Source organism: Aspergillus novofumigatus (assembly GCF_002847465.1).
Source record: "Aspergillus novofumigatus IBT 16806 chromosome Unknown P174scaffold_2, whole genome shotgun sequence".
Lineage (NCBI taxonomy): Eukaryota > Fungi > Ascomycota > Eurotiomycetes > Eurotiales > Aspergillaceae > Aspergillus > Aspergillus novofumigatus.
The window spans coordinates 2,253,386-2,268,618 of record NW_020194275.1 but is presented as its reverse complement, the minus strand read 5'-3'; the positions used below and the strand labels follow the sequence as shown (position 1 = coordinate 2,268,618).

The 15,233-nt window shown below is 50.3% G+C and overlaps 4 protein-coding genes across 4 annotated transcripts; 2 read left to right on the top strand and 2 right to left on the bottom strand.

Moving 5' to 3' along the window:
- Positions 1–699: 699 nt before the first annotated feature.
- Positions 700–7,637, top strand: P174DRAFT_457772 (uncharacterized protein; the record flags this gene model as incomplete). The annotated part of the gene is made up of 20 exons (XM_024829583.1): positions 700–775; positions 845–904; positions 994–1,159; positions 1,220–1,281; positions 1,340–1,561; positions 1,631–1,676; positions 1,726–2,560; positions 2,615–2,699; positions 2,748–2,792; positions 2,846–3,044; positions 3,648–4,014; positions 4,149–4,311; positions 4,364–5,352; positions 5,417–5,533; positions 5,589–6,029; positions 6,089–6,224; positions 6,282–6,427; positions 6,489–6,596; positions 6,661–6,929; positions 6,965–7,637. 20 exons carry the CDS (start codon positions 700–702, stop codon positions 7,635–7,637), a joined length of 5,205 nt encoding a protein of 1,734 aa, XP_024685662.1.
- An 826-nt stretch (positions 7,638–8,463) lies between these two features.
- Positions 8,464–9,531, bottom strand: P174DRAFT_98108 (bifunctional heptose 7-phosphate kinase/heptose 1-phosphate adenyltransferase). The gene has a single exon (XM_024832507.1). It carries the CDS (start codon positions 9,440–9,442, stop codon positions 8,576–8,578), a length of 867 nt encoding a protein of 288 aa, XP_024685661.1. The 5' UTR covers positions 9,443–9,531; the 3' UTR covers positions 8,464–8,575.
- Positions 9,532–11,162: 1,631 nt separating this feature from the next.
- On the top strand, positions 11,163–13,083 carry P174DRAFT_438847 (putative extracellular cellulase CelA/allergen Asp F7-like). Its single transcript, XM_024826643.1, has 3 exons — positions 11,163–11,794; positions 11,818–12,208; positions 12,271–13,083. Exons 1-3 carry the CDS (start codon positions 11,598–11,600, stop codon positions 12,679–12,681), a joined length of 999 nt encoding a protein of 332 aa, XP_024685660.1. The 5' UTR covers positions 11,163–11,597; the 3' UTR covers positions 12,682–13,083.
- Positions 13,084–13,479: 396 nt separating this feature from the next.
- P174DRAFT_364993 (putative HLH DNA binding protein (Penr2)) lies at positions 13,480–14,475 on the bottom strand (the record flags this gene model as incomplete). The annotated part of the gene is made up of 2 exons (XM_024822033.1): positions 13,480–13,832; positions 13,884–14,475. The coding sequence occupies 2 exons, from the start codon at positions 14,473–14,475 to the stop codon at positions 13,480–13,482; spliced, it is 945 nt and encodes a 314-aa protein (XP_024685659.1).
- Positions 14,476–15,233: the final 758 nt, after the last annotated feature.

Here is a 15,233-nt window from a genome sequence, read left to right as displayed (position 1 = left end):
GGAACATGCTCCGTATCTAGCCTCCTTGCCTGATGGGGCCGAAGGTACTCATTCCAGATGACGGAATTAATGGGCTTTGGGTAATTGGATAATTAAGGTAACTCTACAGACCTACTGAGCCTTACTGCCTGGTACACGGTACTTATAGGTACCTTAGTTGAGTTGCTCCCAGAAATGTTGTAAATTACAGAGGTATTATAATTTGCAAACAACATCGGGCCCAGTACCTAAGGTACTCCGTACGTACTACCGTAGGTAAGACACGGAGTACCACGTCCGCGGTTGAAAGTGGAATACCACATTATTACGAAGTACGGAGCATGGTCTCCAATCTCCAGCCTATCTCAAAACTCCACTAGACTAGCTTATCTTGCTGGCCACATATTTCATTTTCATGTCAGTCAAGTGTCGGCCCTTGTACAGTGTACACGCGACTCCAAAAATTGCATCTAGTCTCCCAACCTTTCCCTTCCCCCCTGGACCCCGCATTTTGTACAACATTTGCTGTCGTGCGTCATCCGGATCGCTTCTGAGAATCTCGGGCAACTGCATTTTGACCTTCCTGACATTTGCCTGTCGATGCTCGGTTTCCGCTCTCCAATTCGCCTTTGCAAGCTCTCAGCTCTTGGATCAGCCCGTCTACTACCCATCTCTCGACCAAAGCTTTTCTCCACCGCTGTCGCACGCTACGCCACCGATATGGAGACCGTGAATACCACCGAGCGCCTAGCGAGGTTGAGGCAGTTGATGCAGGAACATAAGGTCGATGTATATAGTATGATATCACATAGCCCCTCTTGTCGTTCATGGTACAAATAAGAACTTCACTCATACTTTGCTTAAGTCGTTCCATCAGAAGACAGCCACCAGTCGGAATACATCGCTCCCTGTGACGGCCGCCGAGGTTAGATCTACCCGTGAACCTTCCCTTATGTAGCTGCTTGTTCATATGACGACCACGGGACAACCCTGGACTTACAACTGCACTCATAGAGTTCATCTCTGGCTTCTCCGGATCCGCAGGAACAGCCATCGTGTCTATGACCAAGGCCGCCCTATCGACGGATGGGCGATACTTCAACCAGGCTTCCAAGCAACTCGATAGCAATTGGGAGCTGCTAAAGAGGGGAGTTGAGAATGTTCCCACTTGGCAAGAATGGTAGGCATCTTCAAGAACGATTCATTGAACCGTGAAATGGGAATTGACCCTTTTGTTCAGGACTACCGAACAGGCCCAAGGGGGCAAAGTCGTTGGAGTCGACCCATCTCTGATTACGGCGTGTGAGTGACACGCGATGCGATATATCATATTCGAATTCTGATTACTGAACCGATATAGCGAGCGCACGGAGTCTTGAAGAAACTTTAAAGAAGAACGGCTCATCGCTGGTCGGTACTTCGCAGAACCTGGTCGACCTGGTTTGGGGCAAAGACAGACCGGCACCTCCACGAGAGAAGGTCAGGGTTCATCCTGACAAGTTCGCAGGAAAATCTTTCCAGGAAAAGATTGCGGATTTGCGCAAGGAGCTGGAGAAGAAGAAGACAGCTGGATTCGTTATATGTACCGCCACCCGATCCGACCCTCGAGCCTGAAACCAACTGCAGTATTGATGGCTAACAAGAAGCCTAGCTATGCTGGATGAAATTGCCTGGCTCTTTAACCTGAGAGGAAGCGAGTAAGCATCGCCTACTCGAACTTGATTTCGTTCAACTAATAGATGATAGCATTCCCTACAATCCAGTGTTCTTCGCATACGCCATTATTACCCCTTCAAAGGCCGAGCTTTACATCGACGATGACAAGATCACCCCAGAAGTTGTAGCTCATCTCGGTCAGGACGTCGTGATCAAGCCATATGACTCTATCTTTGCAGACGCTAAGGCACTCAGTGAAGCAAGAAAGCAAGAAGCTGGGGAAACAGCCGCAAAGTTTCTCCTGTCCAACAAAGCATCATGGGCACTTAGCCTCAGCTTGGGAGGCGAGGAGCATGTGGAGGAGACCCGGAGTCTTATTGCCGACGCTAAAGCTATCAAGAATGAAGTAGAGCTTGCGGGTATGAGGGCTTGCCATATCCGAGACGGTGCCGCGCTGATCGAATACTTTGCGTGGCTTGAGAACGAGCTGGTCAACAAGAAGACTGTTCTTGATGAAGTGGACGCCGCAGATAAGTTGGAGCAGATCAGATCCAAGCACGATCTCTTCGCTGGCCTTTCCTTCGACACTATTTCTTCAACTGGGCCTAACGGCGCCGTTATCCACTATAAGCCGGAGAAAGGCACTTGCTCCATCATTGATCCGGATGCTATCTATCTTTGTGACTCTGGGGCTCAGTATCTAGATGGAACCACGGACGTCACGAGAACGTTCCATTTCGGAAAACCCACAGAGCTTGAGAAGAAGGCTTTCACCCTGGTGCTCAAGGGTCTGATTGCCATTGACACTGCTGTATTTCCCAAGGGCACTAGTGGCTTTGCGCTCGATGCTCTTGCAAGACAGTATCTGTGGAAAGAAGGACTGGATTACCTTCATGGCACAGGCCATGGCATTGGCTCATACCTGGTTAGTGCAAACACACTGTTCGCTGCTCGTCCAACACCTCTGACATCTTGGTAGAATGTGCACGAAGGCCCTATCGGGATTGGCACTCGCGTACAATACACTGAAGTCCCCATTGCCCCCGGTAACGTCATCTCAGACGGTAGGTCGTTCGCGCTCGTCATTTGTGGCTCAGAGCTAACTGTCATAGAACCTGGATTCTACGAGGACGGCAAGTTCGGCATTCGAATTGAGAGTGAGTCTCTGTCTCTCGGGCAGATTGTACCTAGGCTAACAGCATATCCTCAGATGTCATTATGGCGCGGGAGGTACAAACAACGCATAAGTTCGGTGACAAGCCATGGTTGGGCTTTGAACATGTCACAATGGCTCCCATTGGCCGCAACTTGATTGAACCATCCCTGCTCAGCGATCTCGAGCTCAAGTGGGTGAACGACTATCACGCAGAGGTCTGGGATAAAACTCGTCATTTCTTTGAGAATGATGAGTTCACTCGAAGCTGGCTTCAGAGAGAGACTGCACCCATCACTAAATAGATCTGAGCTGATCTCAAAATATAGCTCATGTGGCTTTAAATAGCAGCATTCAATAACATATACTAGAATCCATTCTGGTGATCACATAAGCTACATCATAATTCCTGTCAGTCACTAGTATGATGAACGTAGGATATCCATTTCAGTGGATGTGTGTAGCGCTTCCCAGACGTGACTTGTCGATGCAAGGAAGCTTGTGTGGGGAAATCAGGCGGTTGCGACTTGTGAGCTGCGGACCCAGACCTTGGGCCACTTCAAACAATCACATTCCGTACCGTGTGCTTTTGTTGCGATTGTCTGGACAATAACCTCTTAGCTTCCATTGCTGGATACTTCAATCTCATGTCCCTCTTATACATTTCCGATTAGGAGCCTTAAGAACGATCATGACTGCTTTCCCTACCGTTTGATACCCTGCGACAGCACCAACAACCGAGAGACCAATTGACAGCTCCTCCGCCGTATCTATTCCTGTCGTCGCCTTATTGATCCGCCATCTCTCGGAATCAGCACTCTTACCTGCCCCCCGAAAAATCCTCTGGTATGAACGGCAGAAACGGTTACGCCGACGGATACGGATATTCCGAAAGCAATCGATACGATCGGAGTGATGGCGGATACGGGAGCAGCAACAGCAACTTAGCTGTCAATGGGTATTCAGGGGGGAGAGATCGTCGCCCGGGTGGATATGGTGGTTTCTACAACGGATCCTCGCAAGAGCCTTCACCTTCGGCCTCGCCGGAGCGGCGCCGAGAGAGATGGGAGGGAGACCGCCAGAACTCATCGTCGCGATCGCGCACACGGGACACAGACTCGGAAAGGAGGCCGCCGGGCTCGCGGGATGGGCGAGCACGGGGAGAGACTAGCTGGGTGGCCAGCAGCAGCAGCTTGGAGAGGAGTGGTCCTGAGGGTGCCAAACCCGTGAGCAGTAGCGGGGGGTCTCAAGCTATGGAAGGTTTGCTGGCCCCTGCATCCTTTTTCTTTTACCTACTTAAATGAACGGGGCTTGTCTGCATGGTGGATCTGGTGGTTGACGTTTTTCAGATATCCTTCAGGCGATCCAACGCGACTGGGGCTTCGTGGCCTCCGACGATTGTGTACCGGTGCAGGTGGCATTGCAGTTGATGGACACGAGTACATTGGGCAAAGCAGATCGCGAGCCTGATTTTCTCAATATGAACCGGCAGATTCAGAAGACTTTGAAGTCTGTCGTCAATGGTGGGTCATCCCATCAGATCAATGTCAAACCAATACTGAACATAGTGATAAGAGCACCACCAGGGATTTAACAGTTCCATTGGCACGTACCACAAGATCCAGTCCAATATACAAAGCTCACAGAATCGAGTCCGAAATCTAAAACATGCGCTGGAGGACGCCAAAGCTGGATTACTCTATACGAAGCCCGAGTTGAAGGGACTAGCGACGTCTTCCCAGAAATACGATGACTTAATCCAGCTTTTCAGTCAAATCCAGGAGATACAATCCCTGCCTGAGAAGCTAGAGTCGCGAATATCCGACAAGCGATTTCTGGGTGCTGTCGAGGTGCTTCACGATGCCTTCCGACTGTTACGGCGCTCCGAGCTAGAGAATATCGGAGCTCTGGCAGACATACGCGCCTACTTTGCGAACCAAGAGATATCTCTGACTGATATCCTGATAGAAGAGTTGCATGATCACTTGTACCTCAAATCTCCCTATTGCTCCAACCGGTGGAAACCGCCAGCGCAGGATGGAGAAGTTGGCACCGCAAACGCCTCCAGCTGGACTGGAGTAGCAACCTGGGAAAAACCTGTCTACGCCTTTCTTGGGAAGCTGGACGCCACCACGCCCCTGGTGGAGGACGCGTCTCGAAACCCGGAGGCAGACACGTTTTATTATATCCGACTTCTAATTGAGGCGCTGAACAAGATGGGCCATTTGGACATAGCAGTTGACCGCATTGAACAGCGACTTCCGGTTGAGCTATTTGCAGTGGTCGATAAGACAAATGCAGAAGTCGACGCGCGTCATCCAAACTTGGGCCGGGGCCTCTCATCCCGGGATAGCAAGACCGGTCTGCCAACAGAGGCCATTGAGAAACGCGGACATGTTTTGGCGGAGTTCTTATGGACTTTATATGCCAAATTTGAAGCTATTGCTGAAGGTCACCGTGTCCTTCACGATGCCATTGCTGGAATTGTGGAGCGCGAGGGTATTCCCAAGAACAGTTCACTCACAGGTGGTTTCAAAGAGTTGTGGAAGCTCTATCAGAGTGAGGTCAGTGGTCTCTCTAGATTCGGCTTACGCCTTCTCGATGCAGTCTATCTCACAGTTTCTATAGATTCGTTCCCTGTTGCACGATTACCTGGCCACCGACGGAGAGTCCTCCTTCAGATTTAGAGAAGAAGAAGCCGATGCTAAACGCCAAATCCATGCTGGTCTAAGGGATAGGAACAAGGTGCGTCTGCTTAGGACACATCTAGCCATGACCGAATCTTGTTGACACTTCACAGAAATTGTTTAAACTTTCCGAAACAGAGCAAAATACGGAAATGCAAGCGGAACAAGACGAGTTGGATGAGATCCTCAAGACGTCGGTTCCTGGTTTAGTATCGAAAACCAGGCAGAAATTCACGACGACAGACAGCTCACGAGACGGGCCAGGAAATTCCGGAACTGGTCATAAGATACTCATTGAACCCAGCGTGTTCAACATGAGTCTTCTTCTTCCGCCTTCGTTATCCTTCATACAACGATTGAAGGACATAGTGCCTGTGGATGCGGACATTGCTCTGAGCACTTTGACGTCCTTTTTGGATGACTTTCTCGTCAACGTATTTCTTCCCCAACTGGATGAGACAGTCACAGATCTCTGTACTCTTAGTTTCATCGCTCCAGACGCTTTCACGGAAGATCCTCAATGGTCAAAAGCCTCCCCTCGGCCAGTTTTCAAGGCAAGTACCTGCATCGTTATCTCGTCCATGTTGATATTTCCTAATCTCCAATACAACAGGGCACTGTCAAATTCAGGTCAATCATATGGGAGTTTAGTAAAATGCTGTCCATCATTCCGCATGATCAGGCCTTCACACAGCTTCTAATTAGCCAGATTGTGACCTACTATGACAAGTGCTGTGGGTGGTACAAAGGTTAGAAGAGCCACTACCTTCCAAGTTGATAGTCTAATGGCTCATATATCTGTCCAGCTATTGTCACGAAGGTCTCGCCTCGCAATCACGGTCAAGTCCGCCTCAAGGCCGCAGCAGAGTTTGCCGAGTCTGGTGATATTCATGATACAGTTCGGGACCTCTGGGAGGGGCCAGCAGACGCTAAGAAGGAACTCATCGACAAGGTAGATACTCTCCCCTCTTCTGCCCGTCTTCGAACGTCGGATCAGCCGCTGATTATCCTAGGAGATTGAGCTTCTTCTCAAACGCACAGACGAGGTATCGTTAGAGCCGTACGACATTATATCCGACCCCAAAACAGTGGTCGCACTGTCCCTTCTCTACAATAGCATGGTAATATTTGCCACAAACTCAGTATGGTCCATTGCCTTTCGAAACTTGGCTGACTCTTTTTCAGCAATGGCTTGCAAGCCACCTTGCCAAGCTGCGCCGAATCACAGCCTCAGAGTCGCGGCAGCCACAGCCTGAGGCTAGAGCACCTCCTCGTCGGTGGACCCTGATTGGAGCCATGAAATCGAGGCGTGACAGCATAAGTCAGCCAGTGTATCTGCCGCTGAACCATGAAACGGCCAACGCATTTGACACCACTCTTCAATCGCTGCGTAATCTGGCCTCGACCGCGCTCTTTGCTCTTCACATTGATATTCGATGCGGCGTCATTCACATGTTGACTCGCACAATGGCTGGCCCCAACCCCCGAGCAACCGCGATTCGGAACCAACCACACCATCGCCGAACTCGAACATGAATTGGTGGCATATCCTTGTAAATCAGCCGACAGCCGCATCTCCCACGATTCTAGAGCTGAACAATGACTTGATCGCCTTTGATACGAACATTTCGTCATATCTCGGCTCCGGTGAACACTGGTTCATCACCTCTGGTCTTGCTCGATTTATTGATCAAGCATTCGTCTCATCTACACGTCACATTGGAGCCATGAATGAGAATGGAGCCTTGCGGCTGCAACTTGACGTCCTCGTTTTACAGCAGAACCTCAAGAATATAATTATTGACCCAACAGCGGAAAAGGCCCAGGATCCAACAACAGAGGAACCAGGGAATCCCGACAAGGTCGTTGCACTTCCTCGTAGTGCCAAATTCCTTGACTGGTTCTTGGATGGTGCTGAAAAGACACTGGAGTACGCCAAAGATGAAAAGGAACTGTTCGCTGCGCAGGGCGAAAAGGCATTAGCGGCAGGCAATGGCGAACCGCTCACCTATGATGAGCTCAAGGTCCTTATTGACCTTTGCTTCTCAGAAATTCTCAGAGGACCTCGAGGAGCCGATAGTCGGCAAGATTTTATGGCTGCGAAGAAAGCCAGTGCCGATGCGCTCTTGAAATTGAACGAAATCATGTGGGATTCCAAATGATCGTTTTGAATTCTCTTACGAGTTCCTTGAGCTGCCTTGCTTATCTGCCAACTACTGTCCTCTTTCTGATCTATACCCTTTCTTGTATCATCCTCCACGCTGGCGCAAGACTACTCTTAAATAGACACTTGACAAATCGATCAAGCTCGTCATGTTCATTGCTACTTTTTCGTTGAATGAAGTTGCCTATCGAATTTTTAGTGTCCAGTCAATAGACTACAATTGATAAGCCACCTGAGAGAGGAGAGTCTCACAGTCTTAGACTTCTATATCCTGTCTACGGCACAGCAACAGCCCAAAGCACTGCATGCACAAAGATAACCAGCACCTGATACCAGGTTACAGCAACCCCGAACACATCCGACTGCTTGGATCAATGGGTCCCGTGGAAGAGGTCTGTGAATACTGTATGGATCCAGAATATAGATTAGGTCCCATTATCCGTGTTTTGGTGTCTGTCTTCGGGGAAGATGCCGGTGGTTGCATCCACGAAGAGGGTTGGACAGAGCTCATGAGAAGATGGAAGTATGTCAGTACCTTCGAGTTAATCCATTATTGTTTTCTTCTTCGTCTTCTCGGTAGCGGTCGGATATTCTCTGGATCACAGCTGAAGTGGACACCGGTGTGCTGGAAGGTACCAGTTCCAGCCTCCCTACAGTTTCCAGGACAGCGTCGCGTCCTACAAACTGATGGGGCAGGTAGTCATTTCCGTTGATGTGGATTATCTCGAAGCAGCCGTTGGTGGATGCAATCTGGCCGTCGCCACGAATTGTGTTTAAGGCATTAAGACATTCGTCGAGGCTCACAAGCTTATCCTCTCTGGTTTCACGCCCCTCCACTGCAGGGTACCTCTAGCAGCTCGCTCTTTACGACGGTAGCAGTCCCCGGTTTCGTGACTGCGATGCTACCTGCATTATTTGCCACTTGGGCAGCTTCTTTCAGGGTTGCCTGCGCACGAGATAGGCCCAGGCGAACGCAGCGACGGCACTGTCTCCTGCGCCACTGACTTCGCGTGCTGTAGAAGCTTTGCCTGGGATTGTTGACGACTTCCCGTCCGACTCATAGAGGACCATCCCATCAGCGCCACAAGTGACCAGCAACGCTTCCGGGTGGACTTCGGCCAGAACTGCCCGCGCAGCAGCATCAGTATCGGCGGAGGAAACGATAGCAAGCCCGGATAGCTTCCGCAGCTCGTCCAGGTTGGGCATCATGACTGTCACCCCCGCATACCGGCTGCAATCGCCAACCTTAGGGTCCACAATGACCTTTCTGTCCGGGGACACAGCCACGTGGATCACGGATCGCAGAAAGGACTCGCACAGGAACCCTTTGCTATAGTCCGAGCAGATCATGCCCCGCGCATGGAGCAAACACTGACGCACAGAATCCACAGCGGCTCGTTGTTGTTCTTCCCCGATGGGAGTTACAACTTCCCGGTCCAGGCGGACGAGGTGTCTCCCGTTCCCGATGATGCGGGTCTTGTGGCAGGTTGGCCTGTCGGCAAGGATCTGGACCCCCGAGACATCGACCTTGGCGCTGGTCAGAAGGATTAGCAGGTGCTCTCCCTCTGCGTCGTCTCCAACAGTTCCGACCAGGATAACTGCCGTACCCAACGCCACAAGGTTCATCGCGACATTTGCCGCTCCGCCGGGATAGTATTCTGTTTTTTCCTGCTCCACGACCGGTATGTCGGCCTCTGGGGCGTTTCGACGAACAGTACCATAGACATACTGATTTAGTATCAGGTCTCCTACTACCACGAGAGTTTCACCGTCTGCGGAGTTGTTGGTCTGACAGGTCTCCATTCAAATAATGCAGATCATGGAGGACGGTGCCCAAGATGGAATATAAACTTGGCGGTATACACAGACCACACACTGAATTAGCTATTCCCTATTATCTGCACGAATACTGGTACCGACGCCACAGATGCAGTAGAATGTGGTATTGCAAAAATATCTTACGGAATTGTCGCGTCATAAGATGGAACTCCTCAGTTTTTGTGTACTGGAGGGAGCAGTCTACACATACATTATATTATTTGGACACATGTATTTTTGCATCACTCGGGGCCAGCTGAAGACTGTCTCTTATTATTGGAATAGAGTATTCTTGATTGCAAGAAGGAGATCTGCACATGCAATCAGCTCACCAAGTACACATGGATTGGTCCTGATCTGTCCAGTGGTGTGGTACTCTGGATGAGGCCACACAGGTTGCATCAGCCAGCCAGCATGAGAATGAGGATACTCCGTAAAGATCTAATATCTATCACTAGACTGAAGTGTAATTCAGTGTAAACTAGCTAGTAGTGATATGTATACTCCGTAATATTTCCTCAATGAGCATATTGCAGCCACCAACGCCAGACACAAGGGACAGTCTAGAGAAAATGGCAACATTAGAGTCAAGTAGGGATTCGATTCTATTCTACATAAATACACGTAGTCTCTTATGTCAGTATTTTGTCACTTTTGACTTGTAAGGATCTTGCAGACAGCCCAAATCCACACCTGAAGCCTGATACAGCTACACTGTGGTTACTATAATGAGCCTTCTCCAAGTCAACTGCTAGTCTGCTGCAATATCCTGAGTCTTGTCTGAATAATGACTGGGGTAGGTCATGCTCTCTGAGAGCTGCAATCTATGGTCTACATGGTCATCTACAATCACTAGGCCAGTTTCAAGATCAGTTTACGGAGTACGTCTGTTTCGAGACGGTGTTAGAGGCGGCGGGAGTCTGGTGAAGCCCCCTAGCGGCGCAGGCCAAACTCTCATAAAGACATTCAATCGATCTACCTTTTCATGCTGAATTTGCTTGATGTCGTAAGGTCAGGCTTCACTTCAATTACTCCAGACCCATCTGGTGAACCCTGAAGGACAATCATACCAGTAAAGGCAGTAGACTAGGGTGTCTTCGCGACGCAGAGTGCATCGGATGAGATACTCGCCCCGAGGAAAGCCGCTCAGTCACTTTGAGGGGTCCTGAGATTGATGGGCTATTCAATCTGCTGCTGAGGAGACACATTATCAGTGAAGTTTGGTGCATATGGATGATGTATCCCAGCTAATCTCTGATCTCTTCTCTAAATCGGGATAGAAGATTCGAATCCCCCGAACACGAGTACGGATTGTTTGCCCCTGGGGACTTTCCAAATCAGATGAATGGCATCACATTGAGATCTCGAGCCCGTTGAATTTCCTGATGCTACTGTATTTCCACCGAATTTGTGCCGGTTGTCTATGATGGGCTAGGGCCAGTCGTTTAATTTCCACGGCCAAAGCTAAGGGTCGAAGACTGTGGAGAAAATGGTCCATGCAGCATCATTCGATCCTTCGTCCGATGTCGATGCAATCAGGCAGAAGAACGGACCATTCCCCTGCTTTCAGGCCCTCGGCTGGGTCCCGGATCGCTGACCCTTAGCAGGTCCGGGAGCTTCGGTTGCGTGCTATCCACGCCGGACGTTTCAGACTACGCTTCATTCCGCTAGTAGGCCGTGGCTTTTAACCCGACAAACGCCTGGACGCCCTAGGGCTTCTGATTCATTACACGTTTTGCGCTAATGTCTGCATTCATCTAGAACTGTTCATCTTATTATATTGCGTTAAATTATTGTTTCACAATCGGGTCCCATTCACTATCAGGCAATGGCCGGTCGTTCAGCCCATGGAGGAGGAGCCTCCGGTCCCCTCCTTTTCTTCTCGATTGATATATCCTCCAAGGCCTCTCTTTTGCTCTCTTTCTTTGCACTGCTCTTCAAGTCAATCTTTCAGTTTTCTGTCTGGAACAGCAACTACATCCATTTCTGGGATTTGAGCCCAAGTGTCCATTCATTGCTTGCAACAGGAGCAGAGTCTCCAGTCAATCCTTTGCATCTGAATAGCAGTCTAGCACAGACTCTGCACTCTTTTCTTCCATTCTAGCTTCTTTTCGCCTTCGAGACATATCAACATCCAACAATGTTATATCAGCGTCTCACCACTCTAGGCGTTGCCGCTCTGGTCGCGGCCGCATCGGTCTCTGCGAGCCCTATGGTCGGGGGCGCTAAAGGTCGCTGTCGTGCCGGGTACAACAAGGCCGTCTCCCACGCCCCAACGTCTAACGAAGCAACTTCGTCCATTAGTCCCCCAGTGGAGCTCCCAGAGGCTCCAACGCAGTCCCCTGGCCCGTGGTCGATAGTCCTTCTGCTGCTCCCATCATACCCACTGTAGATGAGGATCCCGATGCTTCGTCTTCTTCTTCGTCATCAACAACACCTGCTCTACCCTCTTCTTCCGCTACCCAGGAACAAGACACCGTTCCGGCAGCCTCTGCTGAGCCTGCAACGGCCGCTCCCGAAACCATTAACAAGGCGGCCGCTGCTGCATCTTCCTCCAGCAGCACCACCCACTCCGGCAAAGCCACCTTCTACGGCGGCAACGTGTCCGGCGGAACCTGCTCGTTCACCGGGTACACACTTCCCTCCGGCCTCTTCGGAACCGCCTACTCAGGCGCCGCATGGAACAACGCCGCAGAATGCGGTGCCTGCGTCTCCGTGAAAGGACCCAACGGTAAAACCATCAAAGCCATGGTACGTCTCCTCTTTTCGTGCAATCATATCATAACAAACCCCAGCTAACATCACCCACCCAGATCGTCGACCAATGCCCTGAGTGCGAGGCCGACCACCTCGACCTCTTCCAGAATGCCTTCACCCAACTAGCTGACGTTTCCAAGGGTATCATCCCCATCACCTGGTCCTTCGTCGACTGCGGGATTACCTCGCCCCTCGTCCTCAAGAACAAGGAGGGGACCTCGCGCTACTGGTTCTCCATGCAGGTTATGAACGCCAACGAGCCCGTCGCGAAGCTCGAGGTTAGCACCGACGGCGGGAAGACCTGGCAGGGGACCACGAGAACCTCCTACAACTTCTTCGAGAAGAGCAGTGGGTTTGGAAAAGATACCGTGGACGTGAGGGTCACCGGCCAGTCCGGCGCTACCCTGACGGTGAACAATGTCGGGACCAGCGCTGGGTCCACTGTTACCGCTAAGTCGAATCTGTAAAGCACAGAGTAGATAGTGGCGTGGGGATGGTGCGCGTAGATTGGTCGCCCTCAGTTGGCGCGGAAGAGCAAGTTTGTTTTGAGACAGCACCCTGTCTGCATGCCTTTACTTTCTCTTCTCCGTATATTTCTGGTAAATTCAGACATATTCTCATGTTTTCATTCCCATCAACGAAACCGACTGATTATCATGGCTATGCCTTGTAAGACTGCCTTAAGATTGCCTCATGTGCTAAGCTTGTCATTGACAACGAGAGAGCCGAATCTTCCATGAACAGCGTTTTGTCATTTCGCTTTCGGAAAACGAGATCAAACTACGAAATGGCCTTGTGTAAATCTGAGAGAGATCGAATTGCAATTCCCATAACGCGATATCGCAGGCTCCATTCCCAACCCTGGTTTCGCCGACCCTTAAGATAGAACAAATAACACACAAGAGTAAAAGATACGTGGAAGAAGGCAGACGACGGAAACGAGAAAGAAATCACGAAGCGCCAGAAAAACGACTCTGGGCTGGACAAATTAAGGTTGTAGATCATTGGTCACCTGTGTTCTTCCAGAGGCGGTGACTTGATGCGAGACATCAGAAAAAGAGCAAGACGGCACCTGCAACCGGGCCCAAATCACGACTCCTCGCAGGGCTTCTTAGAATGAAATGAAACTGAAAACGAACTAACGGAGAGAAAGAGCGGGTATGTTGGAATCTCAGCCTCCGAACAAGAACAGATCGTAGCACATGTATGACCATGAGATAGAGAAGCAAAGGGAAAGTCATCTATCCAGAAGCGCAATTCAGCCCTCAGACCTGACCCTGGTCGACCTCGAGAGGCTCGAGCTCTTCAGCGTCGTTGTAGTCGTCAAACTCGAGACCTGCGTCGCGACAGCGCTGAAGCCACTTCTGTGCGATATCTCCACGGCGGTTGACTTCTAATTTCAACTTGGAATTCTGAGCGCTGATCTCGTTGATAGCATGACTTGTAGTCATGTTATTTTGCTCCCATCGTTCACTCATCGTTTTCTTCTCATCATGCAGCTGGCAAATGTACTCGATTGTACGCTGTAGGATAGCGCCTTTGTTCTTGTCACAGTTGGGGACCAGACGCGCTAACTGATTAATACCCTCGTTGATAGCTTCACGACGCCGACGTTCCACTGAAATCGAATTAGCTTAAATCACATTGTAAAACAGCTGCCGCAGCTTACCCTCCTTGTGATTGTTCTTGCGAATTTGGTGCCACTCAGGAGAACCAACGGACGGTTTTTGATTCATACTCTGGGCCTCGCGCGCAGCGTAGACTGCTGCGGCGGTCGAATTGTGCCCATGAGTAGGGCCCATAGCCTGACCCATATCATCGCCGAATGTCAACCCGTGGGCCAGATTATTTGCGTCGAAAGAAGGTTCGGGGGGAGGCGGATATTTGTTTTGAGGATTGTGCGCGGCCAAAGCGGCTTTGGCAGTCAGAGCGTTCTCATCAGAGATACCGTTCTGTGGTCCGACATGTTGGAGGATTTGCTGGTCAATGTTGAGCTCCGAGGTAGACGTAGGGAGACCGTGCGCATCATAGGAAGTAAGAGAACTGTGTGCGAAATTGTTCTGAGCATCTGCGCCAGGCATGCTGCCACTACTTCCATTGGAAGAGCGGTTCAGGCGCTGAGAATCCGGGCCCGCGCTGTCATCACCTTCGCGCTTGCGCTTGTTTGTGATATTGCTATCCGAGGCACCCAACGATTGGTCAGACATGATGTAGGATGCAGTGTTGTCACCCTGCAGGTTGGCCGAGTCAGCACCGGCCATGATAGTGCGCATCAGGTGACCAAACCGACCCTTTAGACAGAGCAGATGTATTGATTCGAGATCTACCAAAGAGGGTGTAGCATAAGGAACTTCCCTGTGGTTTTAGTTTTGTGAGTCGGCAAGCCCAGTAAAGTAATAGTAATAGCCAGGAAAACAATAATGCAGGGCTATGAGAAAGGAAAAAGAGAAAATTCTCTCGCTAGTAAACATCCACCAAAAGGAAAGACATTGATGTGCTGAGATGTGAGAAGTGAATATACTAAGACGCGTGAGGCTGGACGCGCTGGTCTCCGCACCATAGCGTCAAAACAGACATTGGATGGCTATCAAATCCCAGGAACATGTAACACAATTATATTGATGGAATCAATATGCGCCAAAGACAGTTGATGCGCAAACTGTCAATCAGAAAACAAACCCTCATGGTCGCATAGTCGACATCGACATCAGAAACGCGTCATGACGGTTCTGCGACCGAGGTAACAGGGGAAGAGAGGATAGCATCACAAAATCAACCTCATCCGGCTCTCGGCGGACGAGGCTGAGCTCCAGAGAGGGGCATGGTGAGATGCTTCTGGGGCCTTATTGAAGCTTCTGAAATAGTGGAGTATGGCAGAGGGACGATGCAATGATAGATAGTCGCGAATAGAAGGAGTGAGCTCACTGTACCTTGGGATGGTCTGTCTATCACCTGACAGCAAGTCACCTGCCACGGGCAACAACAAGAGGCAGGTATATCGTAGTTCGATCGCGAAGAC